This window comes from Molossus molossus, unplaced genomic scaffold, assembly GCF_014108415.1.
Source record: "Molossus molossus isolate mMolMol1 unplaced genomic scaffold, mMolMol1.p scaffold_m16_p_6, whole genome shotgun sequence".
NCBI lineage: Eukaryota > Metazoa > Chordata > Mammalia > Chiroptera > Molossidae > Molossus > Molossus molossus.
This window is the reverse complement of record NW_023425399.1, coordinates 33560904-33582175: the sequence shown is the minus strand read 5'-3', so window position 1 is coordinate 33582175 and position 21272 is coordinate 33560904. Positions and strand designations below refer to the sequence as shown.

The 21272-nt window shown below is 42.5% G+C and overlaps 1 protein-coding gene across 1 annotated transcript in view; it reads right to left on the bottom strand.

Annotated features, from left to right (window-relative positions):
* Positions 1-2548: 2548 nt before the first annotated feature.
* LOC118618460 (SLX4 interacting protein) overlaps positions 2549-21272 on the bottom strand; it is a 100523-nt gene continuing 81799 nt past the window's right edge. Inside the window, exons 8-9 of the mRNA XM_036244725.1 lie at positions 4641-4741; positions 2549-3339 (exon numbers count right to left, since the gene is read on the bottom strand). Of these exons, the coding sequence (XP_036100618.1) occupies positions 2637-3339; positions 4641-4741 (804 nt within the window). The 3' untranslated portion in view covers positions 2549-2636. The remainder of the gene's footprint in view (positions 3340-4640; positions 4742-21272) is intronic.

Below are 21272 nucleotides of genomic sequence, written 5' to 3'. Positions count from 1 at the left end.
TACTAAGATTATTAAAAATATCAAAACACATACCACTCTCAGCAGTAGAAAATTCCTCATTTCCCACCTAATAAGCAACAAAAAACCTGGCAGCCATTTTCCCTTTTGTACTTCCAAATATCCAAAGAATCACACAAGCACTGAAGTAACAAGAGACCCAGGGGTGTTGCAGACATATGGAAGGAAAAAAATCCCTCAAAGGCAAAATCCCTTGAACACACGCCGCGGTGTGGAAGCAGAGAGCTGTCAGCCCATTGATCCTGTTCAAGCCCGTGTGCATGACGGCTGTGAGAAAGACCATTTCAATCTGCAACCAATGGCACTATTTTCCCTCTTACATCACAGTAATTATTATTTGCACAAATACACCAAATTCTAAAGCCAAGACTTTTCTTAGAAGAAAATCATTAGAAGTGTAAGAATTGGCTTTAACCATCACACCGAGGTTAATGAATGAAAAAAAAACTTCTCATCCAGCCGGTGTGGCTCAGTGGTTGAGCACCGACCCATGCACTAAGAGGTCGCCGGTTCCATTCCCAGTCAGGGCACATGCCCAGCTTGTGGGCCAGATCCCCAGTGGGGGGCATGCAGGAGGTGGCCAGTCGATGTTCTCTCTCATTGATGTGTGTCTCTCTCTCCCTCTCACTTCCTTTCTCTCTGAAATCAATAAAGGAAAAAAAAATTAAAAAAACTTCTCAATAAAAACTTTCTCTGGTGCCTTCAGTTCAAACATCTCCTTCTAGTTCTGCAGCTATTGTTCTGGTATGGCTGTCTTTATTCTAGACTCTGCCAGGGCGCTTATTGTTTCCTGGCTTATCACCTGGGTTATTTGCCCCTCCACCCCCCATTTAAACTGTTCCAATAATGTTTCTGTTTAAGAAGATTCAATGATACACATGGTCCTGTTTTTGGGGCCCGTGATGGGCCACAGAAATCCATGTTCTACCACTTCCTCAAGGGGTTTGCGTTCTGTGCGGTCTACCCCTGCTAGATGGGCAGAAAATGCTCCACTGTGGTTAGTATTCTGTCGGGCTCCCTCTTCTCCTGCAGAATTCTTTCATTGGAATCAGCTGGAGAGGAAAAAAAACTCGGAGGGAAGAGGACAAGATGCCAGTGGGTAGGGCCATGTCCCTAGGGGGTGGTGAGGCTAGGACCACAGAAGGGAACAGGTTTCTAGGCACGGTTTAGATCAAAAGAACAGCATCTTTATCCATGGACAGGTGTGGTGACCAAAACTGAACTTCATTACCTAAAATGCTGCCAATGAAATATGGTTGCTTCTTAATTGAGTCTTAGCCTACAATACAAGGTGGGGAAGAAGACATGGGGAGGGACCGAATGAGCTGGGAGAAGCCACTAATTAGTCTTAAGTATGAACTTACACTGTCTGTTTCCATATTCTTGTATTTTGTTAGGCTTTTTCTAGGTTATTTTCTGCTAACTCCAACATATTTGGGAATATACTTGATTTTCCTTGTTACTAAGGAGGTGCTACTTCAAAGGACCACCCAACGTTAAACACACAAAAAAGATATAATTGATGGGTGGCCTTTAAAGATGATTTCTTCCCTATTTTAAAGTGAAATTAAGAAAATCTTCAGAAGGTGTCCAAAATAAGTCATTGCTATGATTCACTACGTGACATTTCAGCAAGCTCACTGGAGACATTACTTGGTAATACTGCAAATCTAAGGCTCCAGTTTTGAAAACTGAAATGTCCGTGAAGCCTTCCAAATAGGAGACAGGAAACTCTGGCCACCACGTTCCCCTTGGGTGCTGGTCCATCCTGAACCTAACCAAATCTTAGAGGTAGGGACAGGGATAGGCCTGAGCTATCAGCAATGATAAGTCTCCGCCATGTCTTCTAGTGCTGGGCCAAATTCCACATGAAAGGTCTTGCCAATCTTCAGGTAACAACTCTCTGGGTGCTGTGGCCCCCATACTTAAGAACCTAGGTGCAGAGTGACTCATACACTGAACTCAGATGCTTTACAAGCTGGAGGGAGCATGAGGTGCATGTGTCCACACATGGCCCCAGCAGATAAGCAGGAGGCCATGGTAGCCAGGCTGGTGGAAATAATTGCTAGGGAGTCTCCAACTAGTGTGGTGGGTCTCGAACTTGAGTGTGTTTCAGAATCACCCAGTTTCTCATTCAGTAGGTCTGGGGTGGAGCTCAAGCTCTACGTTTCTAGCACATTTTCAGACAGTGAAGATGGTACAGGACTAGATGTTGAGAACCACTAGCCCGAACCTTCACTGCTGCCCTACTCACCTGGGGAGCAGGCAGAGAAACTAGCCCTAGCCGTGAGCTGCAGCACCATGGCACTGTCTCCACAGGGCCTCACACAGTCTGTATAGTAATGTGCCCCGGAGACTGGCTTCTTCATACAGTTCTTCACGAGTGGGGTTGTCCCTGACAAAGTAGCAATGTTGTCAGAACAAGCATATAGGATCCTGGAGGTGACTGCTTTGAAAGCTAACCTTAACACAGAGATGCATTTTTCTATTTTAAAATGTCATTCGAATTCCTTTGAAATCACAGCATCTATACACACGTCTCACTTTTCATGGGTCTGGCCACTGTGCCCCTCAACCACAATTCTGCAATCCTCTGTAGTGGGTCAGTGGCCTCTTTCCTACTTCTTCCTTTTCTTCATTGGGCTGGCCTGGATTGCAGCGAATCTTTCAGTGTTTGTGGCTGAGCCGGTTTGCTCTGCCTTCCCTGGCTTGCTTTTCACAAGATGTCTGGAGGGCAGATTTTCCAAAACATGCAACTCTTCACTAGACATGGTTCTTACCAAATCTTGTTTCAAAAGTAACCCCGGATCTGACAGCTCTATAGTGGGCAAAACCTTGACTGCTTTGCTTTTTTCCACTATTATTTCTCTCGGGAGGAATCGATCACTTCCAAGAGAAACTCTCTTGCGGTGGTCGGAGTCCTCCGCAGAGCCGCGGTTCCTGCGTTTCTGTTGTGTTCTGGCCCCTCGTGGACTTTGTTTTGGACCTGGTGATGCTGACTCACTGCTCCAGACAGGGCTCCCGCTTAGAAGCCCTGTCTCTAGCCACTCCCCAGGATGAGGTTTTTGCTGGCTGCTGGTGTCTTCTGGCTGGGTCTGATGAACATTTTCCAGCTTTTGAACAGAACGCCTCCAGTGACGCCCAGCTGCCTGTGTGGAATCGCTTGCTTGCCCCGTGGACGCGGAAGGGGCACTGGATGAAGCCTGACCGGCACTTCTCACGGCCATCTCTGCAATCACTGAGTCACCTGATGTGCCCACAATGTCCCCGATGCTCTGTGATTTGCTCACGATGCTGCCTTTTGTTTCAGCTCTTTTCATACTGGGAAAAAAAAAAAAAAAAAGATTTTTGTTTTGTAATGCTGCAATGGTATGGTTTCCTCCAAATTCCCCTCACCACATTTCCTACATCTGAAGAAAGAAGGCATGCACTGTGCTGGCTTCTCCCTGGCAAATCTAGAAAAATCCCCAAGTGTATGTTTAATTGCAGACTGGACCAAATAAGAGCCTTCACCTTGTCCAATACACTGGGATACACCAGGAAACACTTTACTTACTGATCATTGGGTTATTAATGGAGTTATAGTGAAGTTCATATTTTAACAAAAATAGGTACTCATTTCCAATGTTAAGGGTCAATTTGATATATTGATTTTCCCCCCAGAAGTAAATGCTCAAATACATCCAAAGTAAAGGTTGTGTTTATGTGTGTCTCTATGTGTATGTGTACAAGAACATACTTATACATGCACAGACACACACAATTTCTAGTTGTAAGTAAAGAATAATCTGGAATTCTTTCAGGCCATTTCAAGGTATTACTCAAATATAATCACATTTAGCTGCTGTCAGGCTTGTTCACTAACCATTGGAAATAGGGTTCAATTAATATACCTTGAAATGTCCTGGAAGAAATTCCTGAGCGTATTCAAGGAAAGAAAGCAGAAGCATGGCAGACACAAGTGAGAGTGCATACACATACACACACGCACATATGCACATACAAACCCCTTTTCTACAGCACACACAGTAGACAATGCAAACTTTACTGGTTGAAAAATTACTTGAGGGGCAGGACAAAAACATGGGAAGAATTTAGACTAGACACTTTAACTTCAACATATGTTTGCAGGCCTGTGAATGGTCAGAAATTTCTTAAACCACCAAACTCAAAACAATGAAGTTGAAATATTTATTTTGGCAAAGCTTTAGTCTGGAAAGAAATATACAGATTCATGTTCGTACTGTTGCTTTCTGGGGCATGAGGATTATGATAATTATGTTAGGGTCGGAACAAGCATCTTAGAAAAGGAATGTATTTTTTTTTTTAGATCTGTCTGTAAAGTTGTATGAAACATACCACCAACAGGTGCTTTTCATCTTCAAAGCGCTTGTAATTAATTACTCCTTGCAACACACCTGTGAAGCAAGGCCTGGCTTCCTGCTGTCCAGAAAGAGAGGAGAGTCAGGAAGGTGGAGGAGCAAGTGTGTGAGCTGAGGCGGGCTCAGTGCCAGCGGGCTGTGGTTACGCTCAATGTACTCTTGTTGAATTCTAGATTTCATGTCATGTATCCATATGTACAGACAGTCAAAAATGAGAAAAAGGAAACACATTGGACCTACATTTCTTTCAGAGTGTTTCTCTTGAGCTCTGCACTGGGAGGAAGTGGACTCTCTGCACACTCAGCAAAATAATCAGACGCTCCATGGAGAGCTCTTTCCGTCTATTCCAAAAGATAACAAAGGTTCAAACAGAAATCTATTAGCTGAACATGAGAAAAAACAGTTATACGCTGAATGTCCCAGTGAACAGATTTATTTTTGTGAGGACTAGATGAAACTGCTTAGTGTTAGGCTATTTTAATTTTTTAAAATCTAGAACTTTTTGGTAAGTTGTCACTTCTTCTGAGTTCCCAGCCCATACTTCATACATTAATATGTGCCACAAATATACAAGACTGTGACAGAAAGGATGTTAATTCCAAACCATCTGGGAACTCTTGGCCAATACGCGATATCTCTGAGCCCCACACTGTGACAAAGCCCAGAATCATGACGCCAGGCAGCAGCATGTTTTCGCGCTCTGATCTTCCAGAGACCTGGTGGTGCAGCGGTTTGTACCCTGCTTATCCTAAGAATTCCCCACATCTCTTCTTACGAAAATACAGAATGTGACCTTTGCAGTGCTCAAGAATGCACTGTGAGTTAAGCTTTCTAATACTGGTACTTTAAAAACTGGAGTGTGAGAATCTTGGCTACTAAAAACTGGAAGTTTTGTTTTTTTCTTAACTGAACAGCATTACCGTGGTTTTAGAGAATTCATAGATTATCTCTCTATGCAACCTTACATGTTCTCATGGAAGCATCACTAGGAACCAATTATAAAATGTAAAAACCTCCCAACTTTCACCATTGTTGACCCATTTCATACTCTGGAATTATTTCCTTTGTCTAGATAATCTAGACAAAGTGTTAATCTCTCTCATTTTCTGGGACATCAAATACCCTCCTTGGTCAAATTCCATCGTAAAATGCTGCTGCCACAGGAACAGTTCTAGTGAGCGAGCATGAGGTTCTGGCTGTAGGCATACAGTGGCGTGGACGATGACAGCCCCAGGGAGCCTGGGAGAGCCCTGAGTAATGCCTGGTGTCCTATATCCCGTCCTGCCCTAACTGTGGTTTCAGACCTGGACCAATGTCACCCAAAGTCATAGCCAGTTACAACCTATGTCAGCTTTAAGAGTTAGTGAACAAATTGTTGCAGATTTTATTGGATTATACTGCGTTCTGACACTTTTCCCTTTTCCACCTCCAGGACTTACTAGATGACCAAAAACAGCTCCAGTTTAAAAGTTAAGTGAGAGAGATTGAGATTTATGTGTGAAACACTTCTAAACATGCCCTATAAGTACAGTAGATTTCCCCCTCACAACCACACCCTGTAAGTGCTGTATTTTCAGAGCTGAACAATTAACATAAGGAGCATGAGTCAGGCTTTGAACAACTCTGTGGGAACCAGAAAGCCTTTTGCTATTAGGAATGATGTAAATTCCCCAAGGCTGGAAGAAGTCCACAATGGAAGGCAGACAGGGTCATAAATAACAATGGAGACTGTGGGGAGCACAGAAAGCGGGATGCCGTGATCGTGACACTTTGGATCTCATATTGGATCCAACCACGGCCCTCATTTATTTATTTTAAAACTGAGTTTAAAGAGCACTATGCATGTCCTATGGGAACTTCAAAAACTTCTTTAAGAAACAGGATGATCCAGTCTTGTCCCAAATTCCTCTGACAACAAACAATAGGGGAAAATGTCCTTGGAAGAAAAAGGACAACAGAAAAAGTGATGGAGTGACAGAAGGAAATGTCCAGTTCAAAAAGTGCAAAACCTGTGACTTCGTTTTAAAAAAAAGAGAGAGGAAAGAGAAAGAAGAAAGAAAAAAGGCAAGGCGGGGTCTTCTACTCACAAATTAAAACCACATTTGGCAATTTGTTGAAGGAGGCATATTTACATTTGTATGTAGACTGGGTGGGCAGGGAAAAAAGAGATTAGACTCCTTCAGCCCTTGAACTGTCAGATCTCATTAGAAATCGCTCCTTCTTACACTTCCAGGGTCAATTCATTCCCCTTTGTCGCTAATCATAGCCTCTGCTGCCCCCCAAACAAGTACCCCAGAGGAAGCAGCTACCACCTGGGAACAGGATTTCCCAAGGGAGTCGTCCTGATTACTAATGGCTTCTCACATCTGGTGTCAAAATGCAATCCATGGCTTATCCAGAGGCAAAACTCTCAGGTGCAGACAGCGTGTCCTGGGGTTTCCAGTGCCTCTCAGGCATACCAGGATGACACTATTCCTTTTTAGATTCTACCCTGATAACCTTCTGCAAGGAATCCAGAAAAACCCAACATAAAAAAGCTACCAGTTAGCCATCTAAGTCCAGAATGAGCACCCTATGGGTGTTTAAGAAACAGACGAACCAAGATGGCCTCTTTGGGCTGCATGAACGAGCCTGCACAACCTGGAAGCTAGCTGAGTCTGTCAAGGAATAAAAATCTGCAAGCATCATTTCCTGGTCATCTGCACCCCCCCCCCCAATTTACTTATTTTTATTTGGGGTGATACTGGAGGATTTTAGTTTTGAAACTTTATACCTGTAAAACGTGTCTAGATATAGTTCCAGGATAAAACAGAAGAGAAGTAGGGCAAGGCCACCAGCCCCAGAAGAAATTCAGTCTAGGAGGACACCCTCCTTGGCAGCTTGGGCAGACCAGGGAGACTTCCAGACAAGGGGTCAGGCCTTATCCCCATCCCTGGGGATGCTCTGGAGACCAGGGAGGCACCCTGGGGTCGAGGACAGCCAAAGCACACGTGCCCCAGCACAGGTGCAAGGGGAGGCTGAGTAGGTTAGTCTGAGTATGATGATGGCTAACATTATCCTGATGCTATCTGGTCTGACCTGGGAAACACATTTTAAATTTCTGGATAGAAGAGCCTGCAAAGAAAGCCCCCATCAGAATAAGCTGGGCAACTAAGACTCACTTCTTGCCTCTAGTCAGAAAGTAAACTAGACTGAAATATGGCTATAAATATTGGTTGATAGTCAAGTTATAAGGGCAAGTTGAAACTGTGGATAAATCCAGGCATTCACTCCGCAGTGACTTACTAAATACTATTTTTGAACAGAACACGGTTGGATTAGTGTGGGATGGGGAGAGAAGCTGGCCTAAAAAGACATAAAAGCGCCTGCTCTTGAGTTTACTGCCTCCTTGAGGAGTCTGTAAAACATGGCCAGGCTCCCAAAGGCTAGTGAGAGACTGGCTATCAGAGACGGCATCAGAGGCACCCAAGGAGGTTTTAAAAAATACAGATTCACAGGACTCATCCCTGGAAGTTGATTCACAAAATCTAGGGCAGGGCTAGGAGGTCTACATGTAGGTTCCCAGGTAATTCAAGAACTGCTGCCCTGGCCGGTTTGGCTCAGCGGTTAGAGCACCCACCTGCAGTCCGGAGAGACCCGGGTTCGGTTCCCGCTAAGGGCATGTACCTTGGTTGCAGTTTGTCCCCGGCCCTGGTTGGTCGTGCGGGTGGCAGCCACTCGATGTGTCCCTTTCACATCGATGTTTCTCTCTCTCTCTCTTCCTCTCCCTCCCACTCTGTCTGTACAAAAAAAAAAAATGGAAAAATGTCCTCGGCTGAGGATTAAAAAAAAAAAAATTAAAAAAAAAAAAAGAACTGCTGATACATATGAAACAACACTCAACAGAGCAGAGAAACATAAACAAATGTAAACTGGTACACTGAGGCAGCGTTTGCAAAGTGTGGTCTGGTTACCTCAGGCATCAAAATCAACGGGAGCTTGTTCAAAAATGTTCTGGGCTCTCCCCCAGAATCTACTGTGTTTGCATCTCTGGGGGTGGGGGTCAGGACAGGTGTATTTTAGTCAAGTGCCCCAGTGAATCTGAAACCCGCAGAGTTAAACTTCTGTCCTAAAGAGGAAAAGAATGGGTAACAGCAGAGTCCAGCAGAATCACAGAATTCTGTATCAGGCACTGTTTGAGGACCTCGTGGAACAGGACTTGGGCCCAAAAAAACCACCCTTGCTCTCATGAAGACTCCATTGCAATGGGGAAGACAAGAGACAAGCATATATTATGTGATGATGATGCTATGAAGAAAAATAAACCTCTAGAGCAGCGGTTCTCAACCTGTGGGTCGCGACCCCTTTGAGGGTTGAATGACCCTTTCACAGGGGTCGCCTAAGGCCATCAGAAAACACGTATTTTCGATGGTGAGTCATAACAGTAGCAAAATTACAGTTAAGAAGTAGCAACGAAAATAATTGTATGGTTGGGGGTCACCAGAACATGAGGAACTGTATTAAAGGGTCGCAGCATTAGAAGGTTGAGAACCACTGCTCTAGAGGGTCCTGGGTGCTGCTTTAGATGTGGTGGTCAGGGAGGGCTGTGGTCAGTAATAAGGTGAACTTTACCCAGAAAACTGATGGAGAGAACAGCCATGTAAACATTTGAGGAAGAGCATTTCAGGCAGAGGGAAGCATGAACACTCAGGACACAGAGTGCCTGGCAGCGGAAAGCAACAGGAAAGCAAATCAGAGGAAGGTCAGTTAGCAGGTAAGAGGGGTGTGTGTGCGCGTGTGTGTGTGCACACTGGTGGTGGTGGGGGCAGCAAATATTGTGTATCGTTTTTTTAAGTATGGCACATATATTATGAGACAGTCACCAAGAAAAGGGACTTGACATTTTATCTTTTTTTAAAAAAAAATGTGTTTATTGACTTTCTAGAGCAAAAGGAAGGGAAAGAGAGATAGAAACACTGATGTGAGAGAGAAATATCGATCGGCTGCCTCCTGCACGTCCCCTACTGGGGATTGAGCCTGCAACCTGGGCATGTACCCTGACCAGGAATCAAACCAGGACCTCTCTCCGTCCATGGGATGACACTCAATCCACTGAACCACACGGGCGGGGTGGGACTTGACATTTTAAAAGCATTATCTTGGCTAATAAAACAATCCCACTCACAGTGCCTAAAAAACAACAACAACAACAAAAAACCCCTAGGAATAATTTAACCAAGAATATAAAAGACCTATACTGAGAAAATTATAAGACACGGAAGAAAGAAATTTAAGAAGATATAAATAAGTAGAAGCACACACCGTGTTCACAGATATGAAGAATTAGCATCATTAAAATGTCCAGACTACCTAAAGCAATTTACAGATTCAACACAATTCCTATCAAGATACCAATGGCATATTTCACAAAACTAGAACAAATATTCTAAAAATAGCCACAGCAGTCTTGAGAGAAAAAAGAACAAAACTGGAAGAATCACCCTACCTGATATCAAACTATACTACAAGGCACAGTAATTAAAATAGTACTGGCATAAAACCAGACATACAGATCAATGGAACAGAGCAGAGTGCTCAGAAATAAATCCATGCTTTTATAATCAATGAATATTTGACAAAGGAGGCAAGAACAAATAATAGGGTAGTCTATGCAATAAATGTTGTTGGAAAAATTAGATAGGTGCAAAAAATAAAACTAGACCACCTTCTTACACCATACACAAAAATAAACTCAAAATAGATTAAAGACTTAAATATTAGACTCGAAACCATAAAAATCCTAGAAGAAAACATAGATAGTAAAATCTTGGACATTTCTCTTAGCAATATTTTTTCTGATATATATTCAGAAAAGAGAAACAAACAAAAAAAATAAACAAAATGGGACTATACCAAACTAAAGAGTTTTTGCACAGCAAATGAAACCATCAACTAAATGTAAAGACAGCACATTGAATGGAAGAACATATTCACCAATGATACATCTGATAAGGGGTTAATATTTAAAATTTATAAAAAAAACATAAAACTCAACACCAAAATAACAACCCAGTTAAAAAATGGGCAAAAGACCTGAATAGACACTTCTCCAGACAAGACATACAGATAGCCAATAGGCATATGAAAAGATGCTCAACGTCACTAATCATCAGAGAAATGCAAATTAAAACCATAATGAGCTGATCACCTCACATCTGTCAGAATGGCTGTCATCAATATATCAACAGACAAGTGTTGGCGAAGATGTGGAAAAAAGGGAACCCTTGTGCACTGTTGGTGGGAATGCAGGTTGGTACAGCCACTCTGGAAAGCAATGTTGAGTTACCTCAAAAAAATTAAAAACGAGCTGCCTTATGACCCAGCAATTCCAATTCTGGGAATAAATCCGAAGAAACCCAAAACACTAACTTGAAAGAATATATGCACCCCTATGTTCCTCCAGTATTATTTACAACAGCCAAGATCTGGAAGTAGCCCAAGTGTCCATCAGTAGTGGAGTGGATAAAAAAGCCTTGGTACATTTACACAATGGAACACTACTTGGCCATAAAAAAGAAGGAAATCTTACCCTTTGAGACTGCATGAATAGACCTGGAGATTATTATGCTAAGTGAAATAAGCCAGTTGGAAAAAGACAAGTACCATATAATTTCACTCATATGTGGAGTCTAATGAACAAAATTAACTAACATACAAATCAGAAACAGACTCATAGATAAAAAACAGGTTGATAGCTGTCAGTGGGGAGGGGGTTGCAGGGTCGGGTAAAAAAGGTAAAGGGATTAAGCATACAAAGAACGAAAGAAATAACCCTCATAGACACAGGCAACAGTATGGTGATTACCAGAGGGAAAGGGGGTAGGGGAGTACAGAAGAGAGTAAAGGGGGGATAAATGGTGATGGAAGGAGACTTACTTGGGGTGGTGAACACACAATACAATATACAGATGATGTATTATAGAATTATACACCTGAAACATGTATAATTTTATTAACCAATGTCACCCCAATAACTGAATGATGGAAGTTACCCTTCACCAATACATAAAGAAAAAGACATTCAATAAAAAAGAAAAAAGGATTACCTTGCATTCAGTAGAAGGACAAGGTGGAAGCAGGGAGACCTGTGATGGGGCTACTGCGACAGTCCACTCAGAGATGATGGGTCTTGGAGGAGGCCGGGGTGGTCAGAAGTGGTTAGATTGAAAATAAAATCTGGAGACCCAACAGAATGTGCTGATAGATTGAATACAAGAGGTGAAAGAAGAATAAAGTCAAGGATGACTCCAAGATTTATGGTTTAAATAACTGGATGATGGAAGTTACTCTTCGCCAATACATAAAGTACAGGGGGAGGGCAGGCTTCGGAAAGTGGAACCAAGAAAGCAGTTTTGTAAACGTTCAAAGTCCTGCTGGACATGCAATGGAGATGCTGAGCTGGCTGTTAAGATATAGGTTGCAGGAAGAGAGGGGTCTGGGCTGCAGGCACAAAGCTTTGTATTTGAAGGAAGCAGTCAAAATGAACTCCACAAGGGGGTGAGTCTGGATGAGAAAAAAAAAAAAGGTTGAGAATGTGGAGGATTCAGGAAAGGAGACTATGAGGAAACGGAAAGAGAAAAATCAAGATAAAAGAATGTCCCTGGAGGCAAGAGAAGAAAGTGCTTGCCCGAAAGTGACAACTGTGCTAAATGCTGCTGACCGGCTAGAAGTGAAAACTGATTGCCAGAGGGTGCCTTGCTTGACAAAAGCTGTTTTTTGGTGAAGGGCTGGAACCCAAGCAAGAGGAGACCAAAACTCTCCAGCAGAAATGTATCATGAGAGATACATGTAACTTTAAATTTTATACAGACCCATTAAAAAAGTAAAAGGAAACTGATAAAGTTAAATCTCAATAATACATTTTATTTAAATCACTATAATAGATGTCATTATTATAATATGTAATCAAGAAAAAATATTGAGATACATTTTTATACTAAAACTTTGAGACCTGGTGTGTATTTTACACTTACAGTACATCATTTCTGACCCTCCAAGTGGCGCTAGTGTCGGCCAGCGCAGGTCTAGACAACACCTTTGAAGGGTCTGTTGTGAAAAGGAGCAGAGAAATGGGATGGTAGTTGGATTGGAGGAGGTGGTTAATGGAGGGTGAGTCAGTCAGTGATGACTCTGAAACAGGCATATTTGGAGAGATGTGATCAGCTAACCGTGTGCCAACCTCTGACTGTGTGTCAGGCACTGTTTCATGTACTCACCAATGTTGTCTTTAAAACAACTTGGAGAAGCAGGTGATATTATTACCACCCTCCAGGGACCTGGTTCAACACGGACAAACAGCCTGTCCAACATGGCTTCTGCTGGGACAGTCTTGCTGCCTGCACTGAAGCACCTGGCTGCAGGCCCTGGGACATCTCCACTAGTCTAGGGTGGGATAGAAGGGGGCAGAACTTTGGGGCCATGATATCAGGCTGTCTGGTCACTCCAAGAGCACTGAGTGTGCACCACAATCACAGCTCACCCCAACCACACTGCCTGCCTGTGTGGGGCTCTTACAGCCCCTCACAGCCACAGCTGGAAGTATATGACAGAGGCTGTTTCACTGAATATGTTTCCAGGACTGCAAAACACCCTGCCTCATCTGAAGGCAATAAAGGGGGGGGGGGGGCTCTTTAAAGTTAATTAAGATTTTTCTCATGGTAGTATTTAATGTAGTAATGACTATGGTACTCATAGACCTTGTCTTCTGAGAGTTGAATCTATTTTCTCATGGTCATGTACACGAGTCTCTTCTAATTGTTTTATTCATTATAATGAATTGTTTTATTTATTATAAAATAATTAATAACCCAACCAGAATACTTTAAAAGTAGGTAATTCATAGAATATTAGAATACACAGTCGTAGGTCATGTTCTAAACTTGACTGTTTCTGAATCCCTGTGATGGTATCTGCTGAGACTGTCATGCCCAGCGCTGATGCAATCAGGTGAGCACTCGGAGGTTGAGAGGTGAAGCACAGAGGAGACGGGGATGGAGGAAAAGGTCTGACTCCTTGATTGCTTGTCCAAGAGCCAGTTCCTCAACCCTGATGCCTGGTTTCTCATCTACCTTTCAGGATCGTTTGGGAGATTTAAATGCAGGGAGGTATACGAGGCATACTTTGGAAACTGGAAAGCACTGAACACATTTTCTTGACATTATTGGAAAAAGAAAACCTGAAACCTACTCAAACCATATGGGGTGTGTAAGAAGGCAAAGGATGCCTTGCATCTGTAGAGAACTTACATAGTTCAAGTCCTTTTCCCCACATCTCACTGGAGTTTTACTGAGTATTCTGCAGACAGGTACTGTCTCTGTCTCATAGACTGAGAAGAATGAGACCTAAGAGACTAAGTGTTCAAGGCAGCACAGTCAGGTGGGCACAGAACTGAGCCAAGAAGGCCTGGCCCCGGTGCAGCGTTCTCTCCACTGTGCCTGCTGGGTCATTCCCATCATGATCAGAGAGGGAGCTATAGGAAGAGTATAGGACTGAGCTGCCTTTGGTCGGTCCTTGGGCCCAGCTCCCTCTCGGTCACTGCCTCACTGTGAGATCTGGATAACCCAGATGTCTTCTCTGAACATCAGTTTCCTCATCTATAAAAAAGGGATGGTAATGTCTTGCTAGTGGGCACTCATTCACTTCCTGAAAATACACACTCCAATTTTCTTCTGGGGAATCATGTTCCCACTGTCCATCCAATGTCCATGAATTTCAGGAGGCCTTGTCTCCATGCCCAGCTTCAGAAGCGGGCCTGCAACCCAGTGCAGGCCAATCAGAGTGCGGAATCCATGAGCTGCAAAGAGATGCATGACCTAAAGGTGGCCTGGGAAGAGGCCTGCTTTCTTTTCCCATGGACCTGGAGTTGCCAGGAACAACTACCACATACAGGCTGAGAATGAAGCCAACACAGTAAAAGGCAGAACCAAAAGGCGGTGAGAAACAGTCTTGATGATATTCTTTGTGCCTCTGATCAAGCCATACCTGAATCCTGGAATTTTCAGGCACATGAGCCAAAATCCTTCCTCTTTTGCTAAGCCATTTTGAGTTGGCCTTCCTGTCCCTTGAAAACTAAAAGGTTCAAGACTGATACAATCTCTTCTCAGGTTTGTTGCACTGAATAAGTTATTGTATGCAACAGCCTTCTGCAAACAATAAAGGTCTTTTGCAAACAATAAAAGCAGAGTAAAAGTAATATATTATCAGCTCACTTGGGGGCCAAAAATAATAAAATATAAAGCTGGAACTACTTTCAATGCTTTATGACTTTATATTATAGCAAAAAGAAAGTTATTCTTGAATGTTAGTATGACGCTTAATGCTTTTCAGGAGCATCAGCATTCGGAAATGTGCCGAACGGTTTAATCACTTAGAGAAAAGCACCCAAAGTAGAGCAAGAAACAAGACAAGGACCACAGTGTTAGACCACAGTGCCAGCTGACCAGGCCAAAGCTACACATCTCAAAATGAGGAAGAGGCCTCTTTCCCAAATTTCACTTCTAGTATTTAACAAAATTATTTAATATTAAGTTAAGGAATTGGAAAGGGCAAAACAGGTAGGATAGGGCAGTAATGAACAATGAAAAGTAGTAGAAAAATAAATATGTGCATCAACTCAAAAAACTGGAGCAAAAAGAGGTAAATGAAAATGTAAGAGGTAGCTCATGAATTCCACTGTGAACCGAAGTCATGTTCTCTCACAGTGATAACGACAAAGGACATTTATAGTGAGACAATACAGAAAAAGCACTTGGAACAGGGACCAGCACCTGGTAAATGAGTCCTCATTACCTTCCCGTGAGGCAGGCATGGCTTTCCCCATCTCAGAGCTGAGGAAACTGATGCCCTGTGAGGCTAAGTCATCTGCCCAGTCCCCACAGCGAGGGGCCAGTCTTCAGCCCCACCTGGCTGCTCTGGCCCTGAGCCCTCTGCGGAGCACTCCACTCTCTGCCGCCCTCTGGCACAACGAGCTTCTAAGGCCAGTGGAGCGCAGCCTTGCTGCTGCCGCTGCCCCCTGGGTTAGCAGGTAGTCTAGTTTTTTTTAATAATTTTTTTTAAGTGTTGTTTTCTTCTGAATTGATGACTACAAAACTGTCTTGTGTAGACCTAGGGAAGTACAAATAAATAGTTGCAAACAATGTTAACATGAAAATAGTATCAGTGAAAAAAATCAAGGAAGTTATTTTGTAGGAAGTACACATTTCACAGGGATTTTCCAGTTTACATGCACCTACCCTCAGAAACCTAAAAATAAATCCTGAACAACCTTAGGCCCCACAGTTAGGTCTCTGATGCCATATAAGTGTGACAAAATTTGGATGTTTTGAAACAATTGTAGGTTTGGGGCCAGCACTTCTTAAAGATAGGGAAATTTACTGACCACTCTGAGAACTGAAGGAAAGCTATTTTACTTTGACTAGAAAAACATAAAAATTCACATAACTTTTCGATTTCAGGGAATTCATGAATCATAGGTTAATAAAGCCCAGTTGAAAAGTAGAAAAGAACTATCTGTGGAAAATAGAGAGAAACTTTGTAGGAATTGCCCCAGGCGAACCTAGCCCACCTTTGGGGGTCTCCTTATTAAAAAATACCTCCTTCACAGAAGCCTGTGTTTGAAAACTGCTAACACCTGCAGGACAGTTGCCAGCTCTTCATTTAGGGTGATAGTCTTTTCCTAACATCTGTTGGCTGAGCATGTGGGCATAGCAGGATGGGAGGAGAGAGGTGGGTGAATATGTAGTCCAGCTACACAGGTAGTAGGGCTAGCCAAAAGAAGGCCCACTCTGACCCTGGTCATCAGAGGGAAAGAGCTGTCAGAGCCAGAGAGAAGACATCACAAATGACTGTCTTATTTCAAAATTCTGTTCAGAGCTGGCCCTCTGCCCAGAGATGCAGAAGCAATAGCTTTTCCAATTTCCCTTGAACACAGACAGCAAAACCCCCTCTTAACAAAAACTCCAATCTCACTAGTCTGGGAACCTTACTGCATTTATGAGACTGTTTCCTTGGGAAAATGAGTACCGAATTCTAAATCATCTGTTCACTGATGAACTTTCCAAACATAATCCAGTTGCATGTTGAAGTCTGTGCTATCACTGTGGGTGTTCTGATGATGATCACATGTGCTTTTAGGAATTCAGGCCTGAGAAGTCTGCTGTCTCCAAACTCCTATGTACCTTAGAGAAATTAGTGGGTCCTTCCTCCGAAGCCATATCTCAGTGTGAGTCCACTGGCAGCTACTGGAAATAAGGCATTTTAGCTGGGTGGTCTCTACGTTCTTCCTCCTCCTCTGGATGTTGGTTAACAGAATTCCCACCGAGGGTCACATGTTTATGCTCTTACTGTATCCCCTGCACTACTGTATTCCATCGCTGACTTGCTGGCTAAATGAGGGTTTATGTTTTAACTTTTATAGCTGCAAAATAAATCTGGGCTGGCAAATGGAGACAAACAAAAAATGAAGGTGCTGGGCCTCTTGGGAAAATACTATGGACAGATGAATATTATTAGGTGTTTTTCTCATTTCTAGCAGGGAGGAATAGTAATCTGCTAATCTGGTATTAATGGCATTTAGTTTAACTCCTCTGAAGATAATGGAAATGGTGATGATAATAATTAATATTGTGCCCTGGCCAGTTTGGCTCAGCGGTTAGAGTGTTGGCCTGAGGTCCAGAGACCTGGGTTCGGTTACCACTAAGGGTACGTACCTCGGTTGCAGTTTGTCCCTGGCCGTGGTTGGGTCGTGCGGGAGGCAGCCACTTGATGTGTCCCTTTCAAGTTGATATTTCCCTCTCTCTCCCCTCCCACTCTATCTGAACAAAAAATGGAAAAATGTCCTCGGGCGAGGATAAAAAAAATTAATATTGCTAAGAGCTTTAGAGTTTACAAGACATTTTTATATTCATTATCACACTTGAACCTTAGAAAAAGTTGGCAAGGCATCGCTTTTACCTCTGCTTAAAAAGTCAGGGGACCAATGCTCCAAGAAGTCAAACGAACTTGTCATCCAGTGAGTGAGGGGAGAGGCAGTGGTTAAAGCAGGTCTTTTACTTAGAAGTCTGATCCCTTTTCTAGTTGTTCTATTCCCGAAGTGGTTTTCCTCATTCAAATGGTCATTTAAGTGGCCATGAAAGGGAGATTAGAGGTCTCTGCAGAAGTAAAGGTACATTATGGGAAGAAAAGCACCAAGGATTCCAGGGCCCAGATACATTCTATCCTCCTCTAACTCAGCAAAGGGCAGGTTCCAGCTCATTTAGAAATACTGTTGGCTAATTATTTAGGAGAAATTCATTATTTTATTATTAGAAAAGGAGAATAAAACCTTAGGTTACTGTATCATACAAGCAAAGGATAGTTAATCTTTAAAAAAGTGACGTCGTCTGAGAAAATTTTTTCTTATCTTCTCTATCATAGTCTAGAAAAAATTTTCCAGATAAACCAAGCCAACCAAGAACAATTCATCCCCACCACCAGCATTTTCATTAGGATCATCCACCTGCAAGTCCACATAAGGGCTGGTGGGTGATGGCAGATGCTACAGTTCTCATCCCTGTCCAAGGAAAACAGCCCATCTGCAGGCCCTTCGGGGCTGTGGCCCTAACCTGCTCCTTAACTATCTGTCGACTGTGTGTTCTGACCCTGAGCTCTGGCCACAGCTGACTGAGAAGGGGAATGGCAGTCAGCACAGGGAAGGCAGCAGGAAGATGGTGGCCTCAGGTAAGTCTGCCGCTCTGGGCAACAGGAGCCCTGTCTCCAGAGAAGCCTCCCTGTCATGTGTGCCCCAAGAGTGAGTCCCAAGCAGACAGAGCACGTCTATTCCCTGAACATAAAAACCATAACTGGCATAATCCTGGTCAATATGCAGAAGAAAAAGGAGTGCACATCACAAACTACACAAACTAAATTTCATAAAAATGCCAGATGAAAATATTAGTATTTATCCAATAATAATAATTTTAAAAAAGCCACCAAGCTCATCTAAGGCAGTCATCATCATGGAAAACATAAAACTGAAGACACAGACACCTACCACACAGCAATGCATACCACTGAGAGATAAATTTTAAACTTATTAAAAGTTATTTTTCTTGCAATGTAAGAAGTTTTTATACAGTAAGGAGTTTGAAAAACAAAAATATTAATAGAAAAATGGACACAGACATAGAATTAAAAAATGAAGAGGTCCTCGTTGAATTAAATACACACTGACCTCAGTTATCAAGTATAAGTGTGGAGGGGTACAGACTAGATCATTAACAGTGGCTATCTTTGGGTTGGGAGTTGCGGATAATTTTTACTGTCTTTGTATATCTTTGGATTCTAAACGTTTTTGCACAATGAACGTGTACCAATTTGGTAAGCAGTTATTAAGGAGAAGACCTAAGTTAAAAACACTGTGGGAAATGTGAAACATGGAAGCAGCCTCCTCCCACTCAAGGAACATTTCCTAGTGCCACAGCCACTCCTGTTTATGGCTTCCACGCAATTCACCACTAGCACTGTTCAGGAACACAGTAAGATGAGAAGAATGGATTCACACAAAGACTATATACAGCATGAAAAACCTGGAAAAACCCATCCTTTAATTATTTAATTTTTTTGGTACAAAAAAGTTCTTTTCTTGAGTGATCTGATTTATACTTATACAAAATTCGTCTTATGAAAGTTCAATAATTCTCTCATCAGGGTACATAAGTTAGTTCCCAGTCATATTGTTAAGCAGTTTATTTCTTGTATTCTAAAAACTTAAGGACTAAATATTTCCTTATCATTTCTATTTATCTTTCTTAAGATAAAATATAACTCTACTCTGATTTTCCTTTAATCACAGTTTTTAAATCTGCAAGTTCTTTTGTGCAAAATGATTTTATGGATTTTATTTAGTTACATTTGCATTGCTTCCTCTGATAGAAATTCAGTGTGAGAAAGGATTTTCGGGATGATTTGATATCCTCCCCTTGACTGAGAGGAGAGCTATGGCCCACAGAGGTTCAATTACGCATAGCTGAGAAACACGAAAGCCAAGCTAAAAATAACCCATGTGAGGGTAGTTTATTGCTTCTTTAGACTCATTTACATTTCAATTATCTACTCATAAACTAGAAGAAGAGTTCTTTAGTGTTAAAAAGTAGTCTGACTTAAGAGAAGTGTTCCATTTGGTGCTTGTCAGGACGTGCTGGCAAGCCCGCGGATGCAGCGCTACAGCGAGGGCACAGCACTGTGGCTGGGGTGCGTCTGCACAGTCTTGATGGCTATTGTCACAGACGGGACAGTACATGTGAACCTAAATATTTTATGTATAGACCCATTTTTAGGTAGCACTAGTATGAAATGTCATGTTTTAAATTTCTAAAAGAATCACAGGCTTTTACAGCTTAGGTTTAAAAGTAAGAAAGAATTTTGGGGGTTTTGCTTCTGAATGGTAGACAGGATCCAGCTGAAGCTGAGGTTCAGAGTGAATACATCTTTAAGAAAAAGTGAGGCTCTATGTGAATTACATTTTTAGGTCTCCAGAACAACCTTCAGTGCCCTTCCTCTGCCAAACTGTAAGCTCCCTGAGGGCAAGAGCATTTTCTTATTTTTCTTAGTTGCCCCAGGACCCACCAGGGCTCCTGGCATACAGCCAGCATTCAACAAATTGTCAAACGGTGACTAGATGGGAAGGGTCTCAGGAAACCAGGAGTGGCCACAACCAAGGTTCTCTGTGACAGTAGCTAAAGCTGACCCTGGAATGTCCCAAGTATATACATATATAAATAATGTGTGGTTATTTACAAAATAAATGGATTACTTTGTAAAGTTATTGCTTTGGTTATTATTGGTTATTTACTTTAATAGAGAATAAAAATAATAAATAATTTTGAATTTCCCAAAAGATCCTGGGCTTTACATATGAAACGTTTCTACACAGGAACTTGGGTTTGTACATATAAAAGAGAAAACTGTTGGAATGAAATATAGCTAAGGGCAATAAAATTTTATTTTATGCTGTTCATATTTTTAAAGGAAAAAAAAGAGGAGAAAAAACTAAAGGTAAAAACTACCCAAATGACCCCCCAGGCTCCATTTCTAGCAACAGGTCAAAAATGAAGCCTACAAGAGAGTCAAGGTTTCTTATGAGAAACTGTAGTAAGAAAAATACAATGACTCATCTCATAATAATGCCCTCACTTTCCAAAGTACACATCACAATTCCCACATCCCCGGCACATGGGCACTCGGTGAGAGCTACTGCAACACGAAGCATCTCCCTGCGCCACTGTCCCTCAGTGGACAGCAGGGTGACAGACCTCCCTGGAGCTGCGGGGTCAGGGGGCGGCAGGGCTATGCTCATTCTGTACCCCTCCCCCAAAGAGGGGCTTACTCCCTTTGTCCCGCTTGATTTGGAACAGCGGTTCTTTTGTGCAGCCACCTTTTTAAGAAGGAGGCGCTGGGCGCAGCTGGCTTCCTTGTGTACAGGCTGAAAGAATCCCGGGGCAGAGCAGTTCTGAATAGGCTCTCCTAGATTTCCTCACCAACTGTCACTTAGAGACTGAGGATCAAACAGGATAAAAGAAAAGATGAAGGAAAAGGAGTCTGCTACTCAAGGGTACAGCATGAGTAAGGCGCCAGGCTGCTGCTCAGGTGCTGCTCACTCTCTTGTCACTTCTGTGGCCGAGATGAGAGACTTCAGTGAGCAGTTGTGGGAAAGTGACTGAAGTTTATTGACAAAATAGTATCTCCAGCACAGTTTCTCAGGAAGCCAACCCCCGTCAGATGTTCCTTGAGAATAACTACCAAGAGAAAATGAGATGCAATATCACCGTAAACTGACAAAAGATTTCAAAGCTCTAA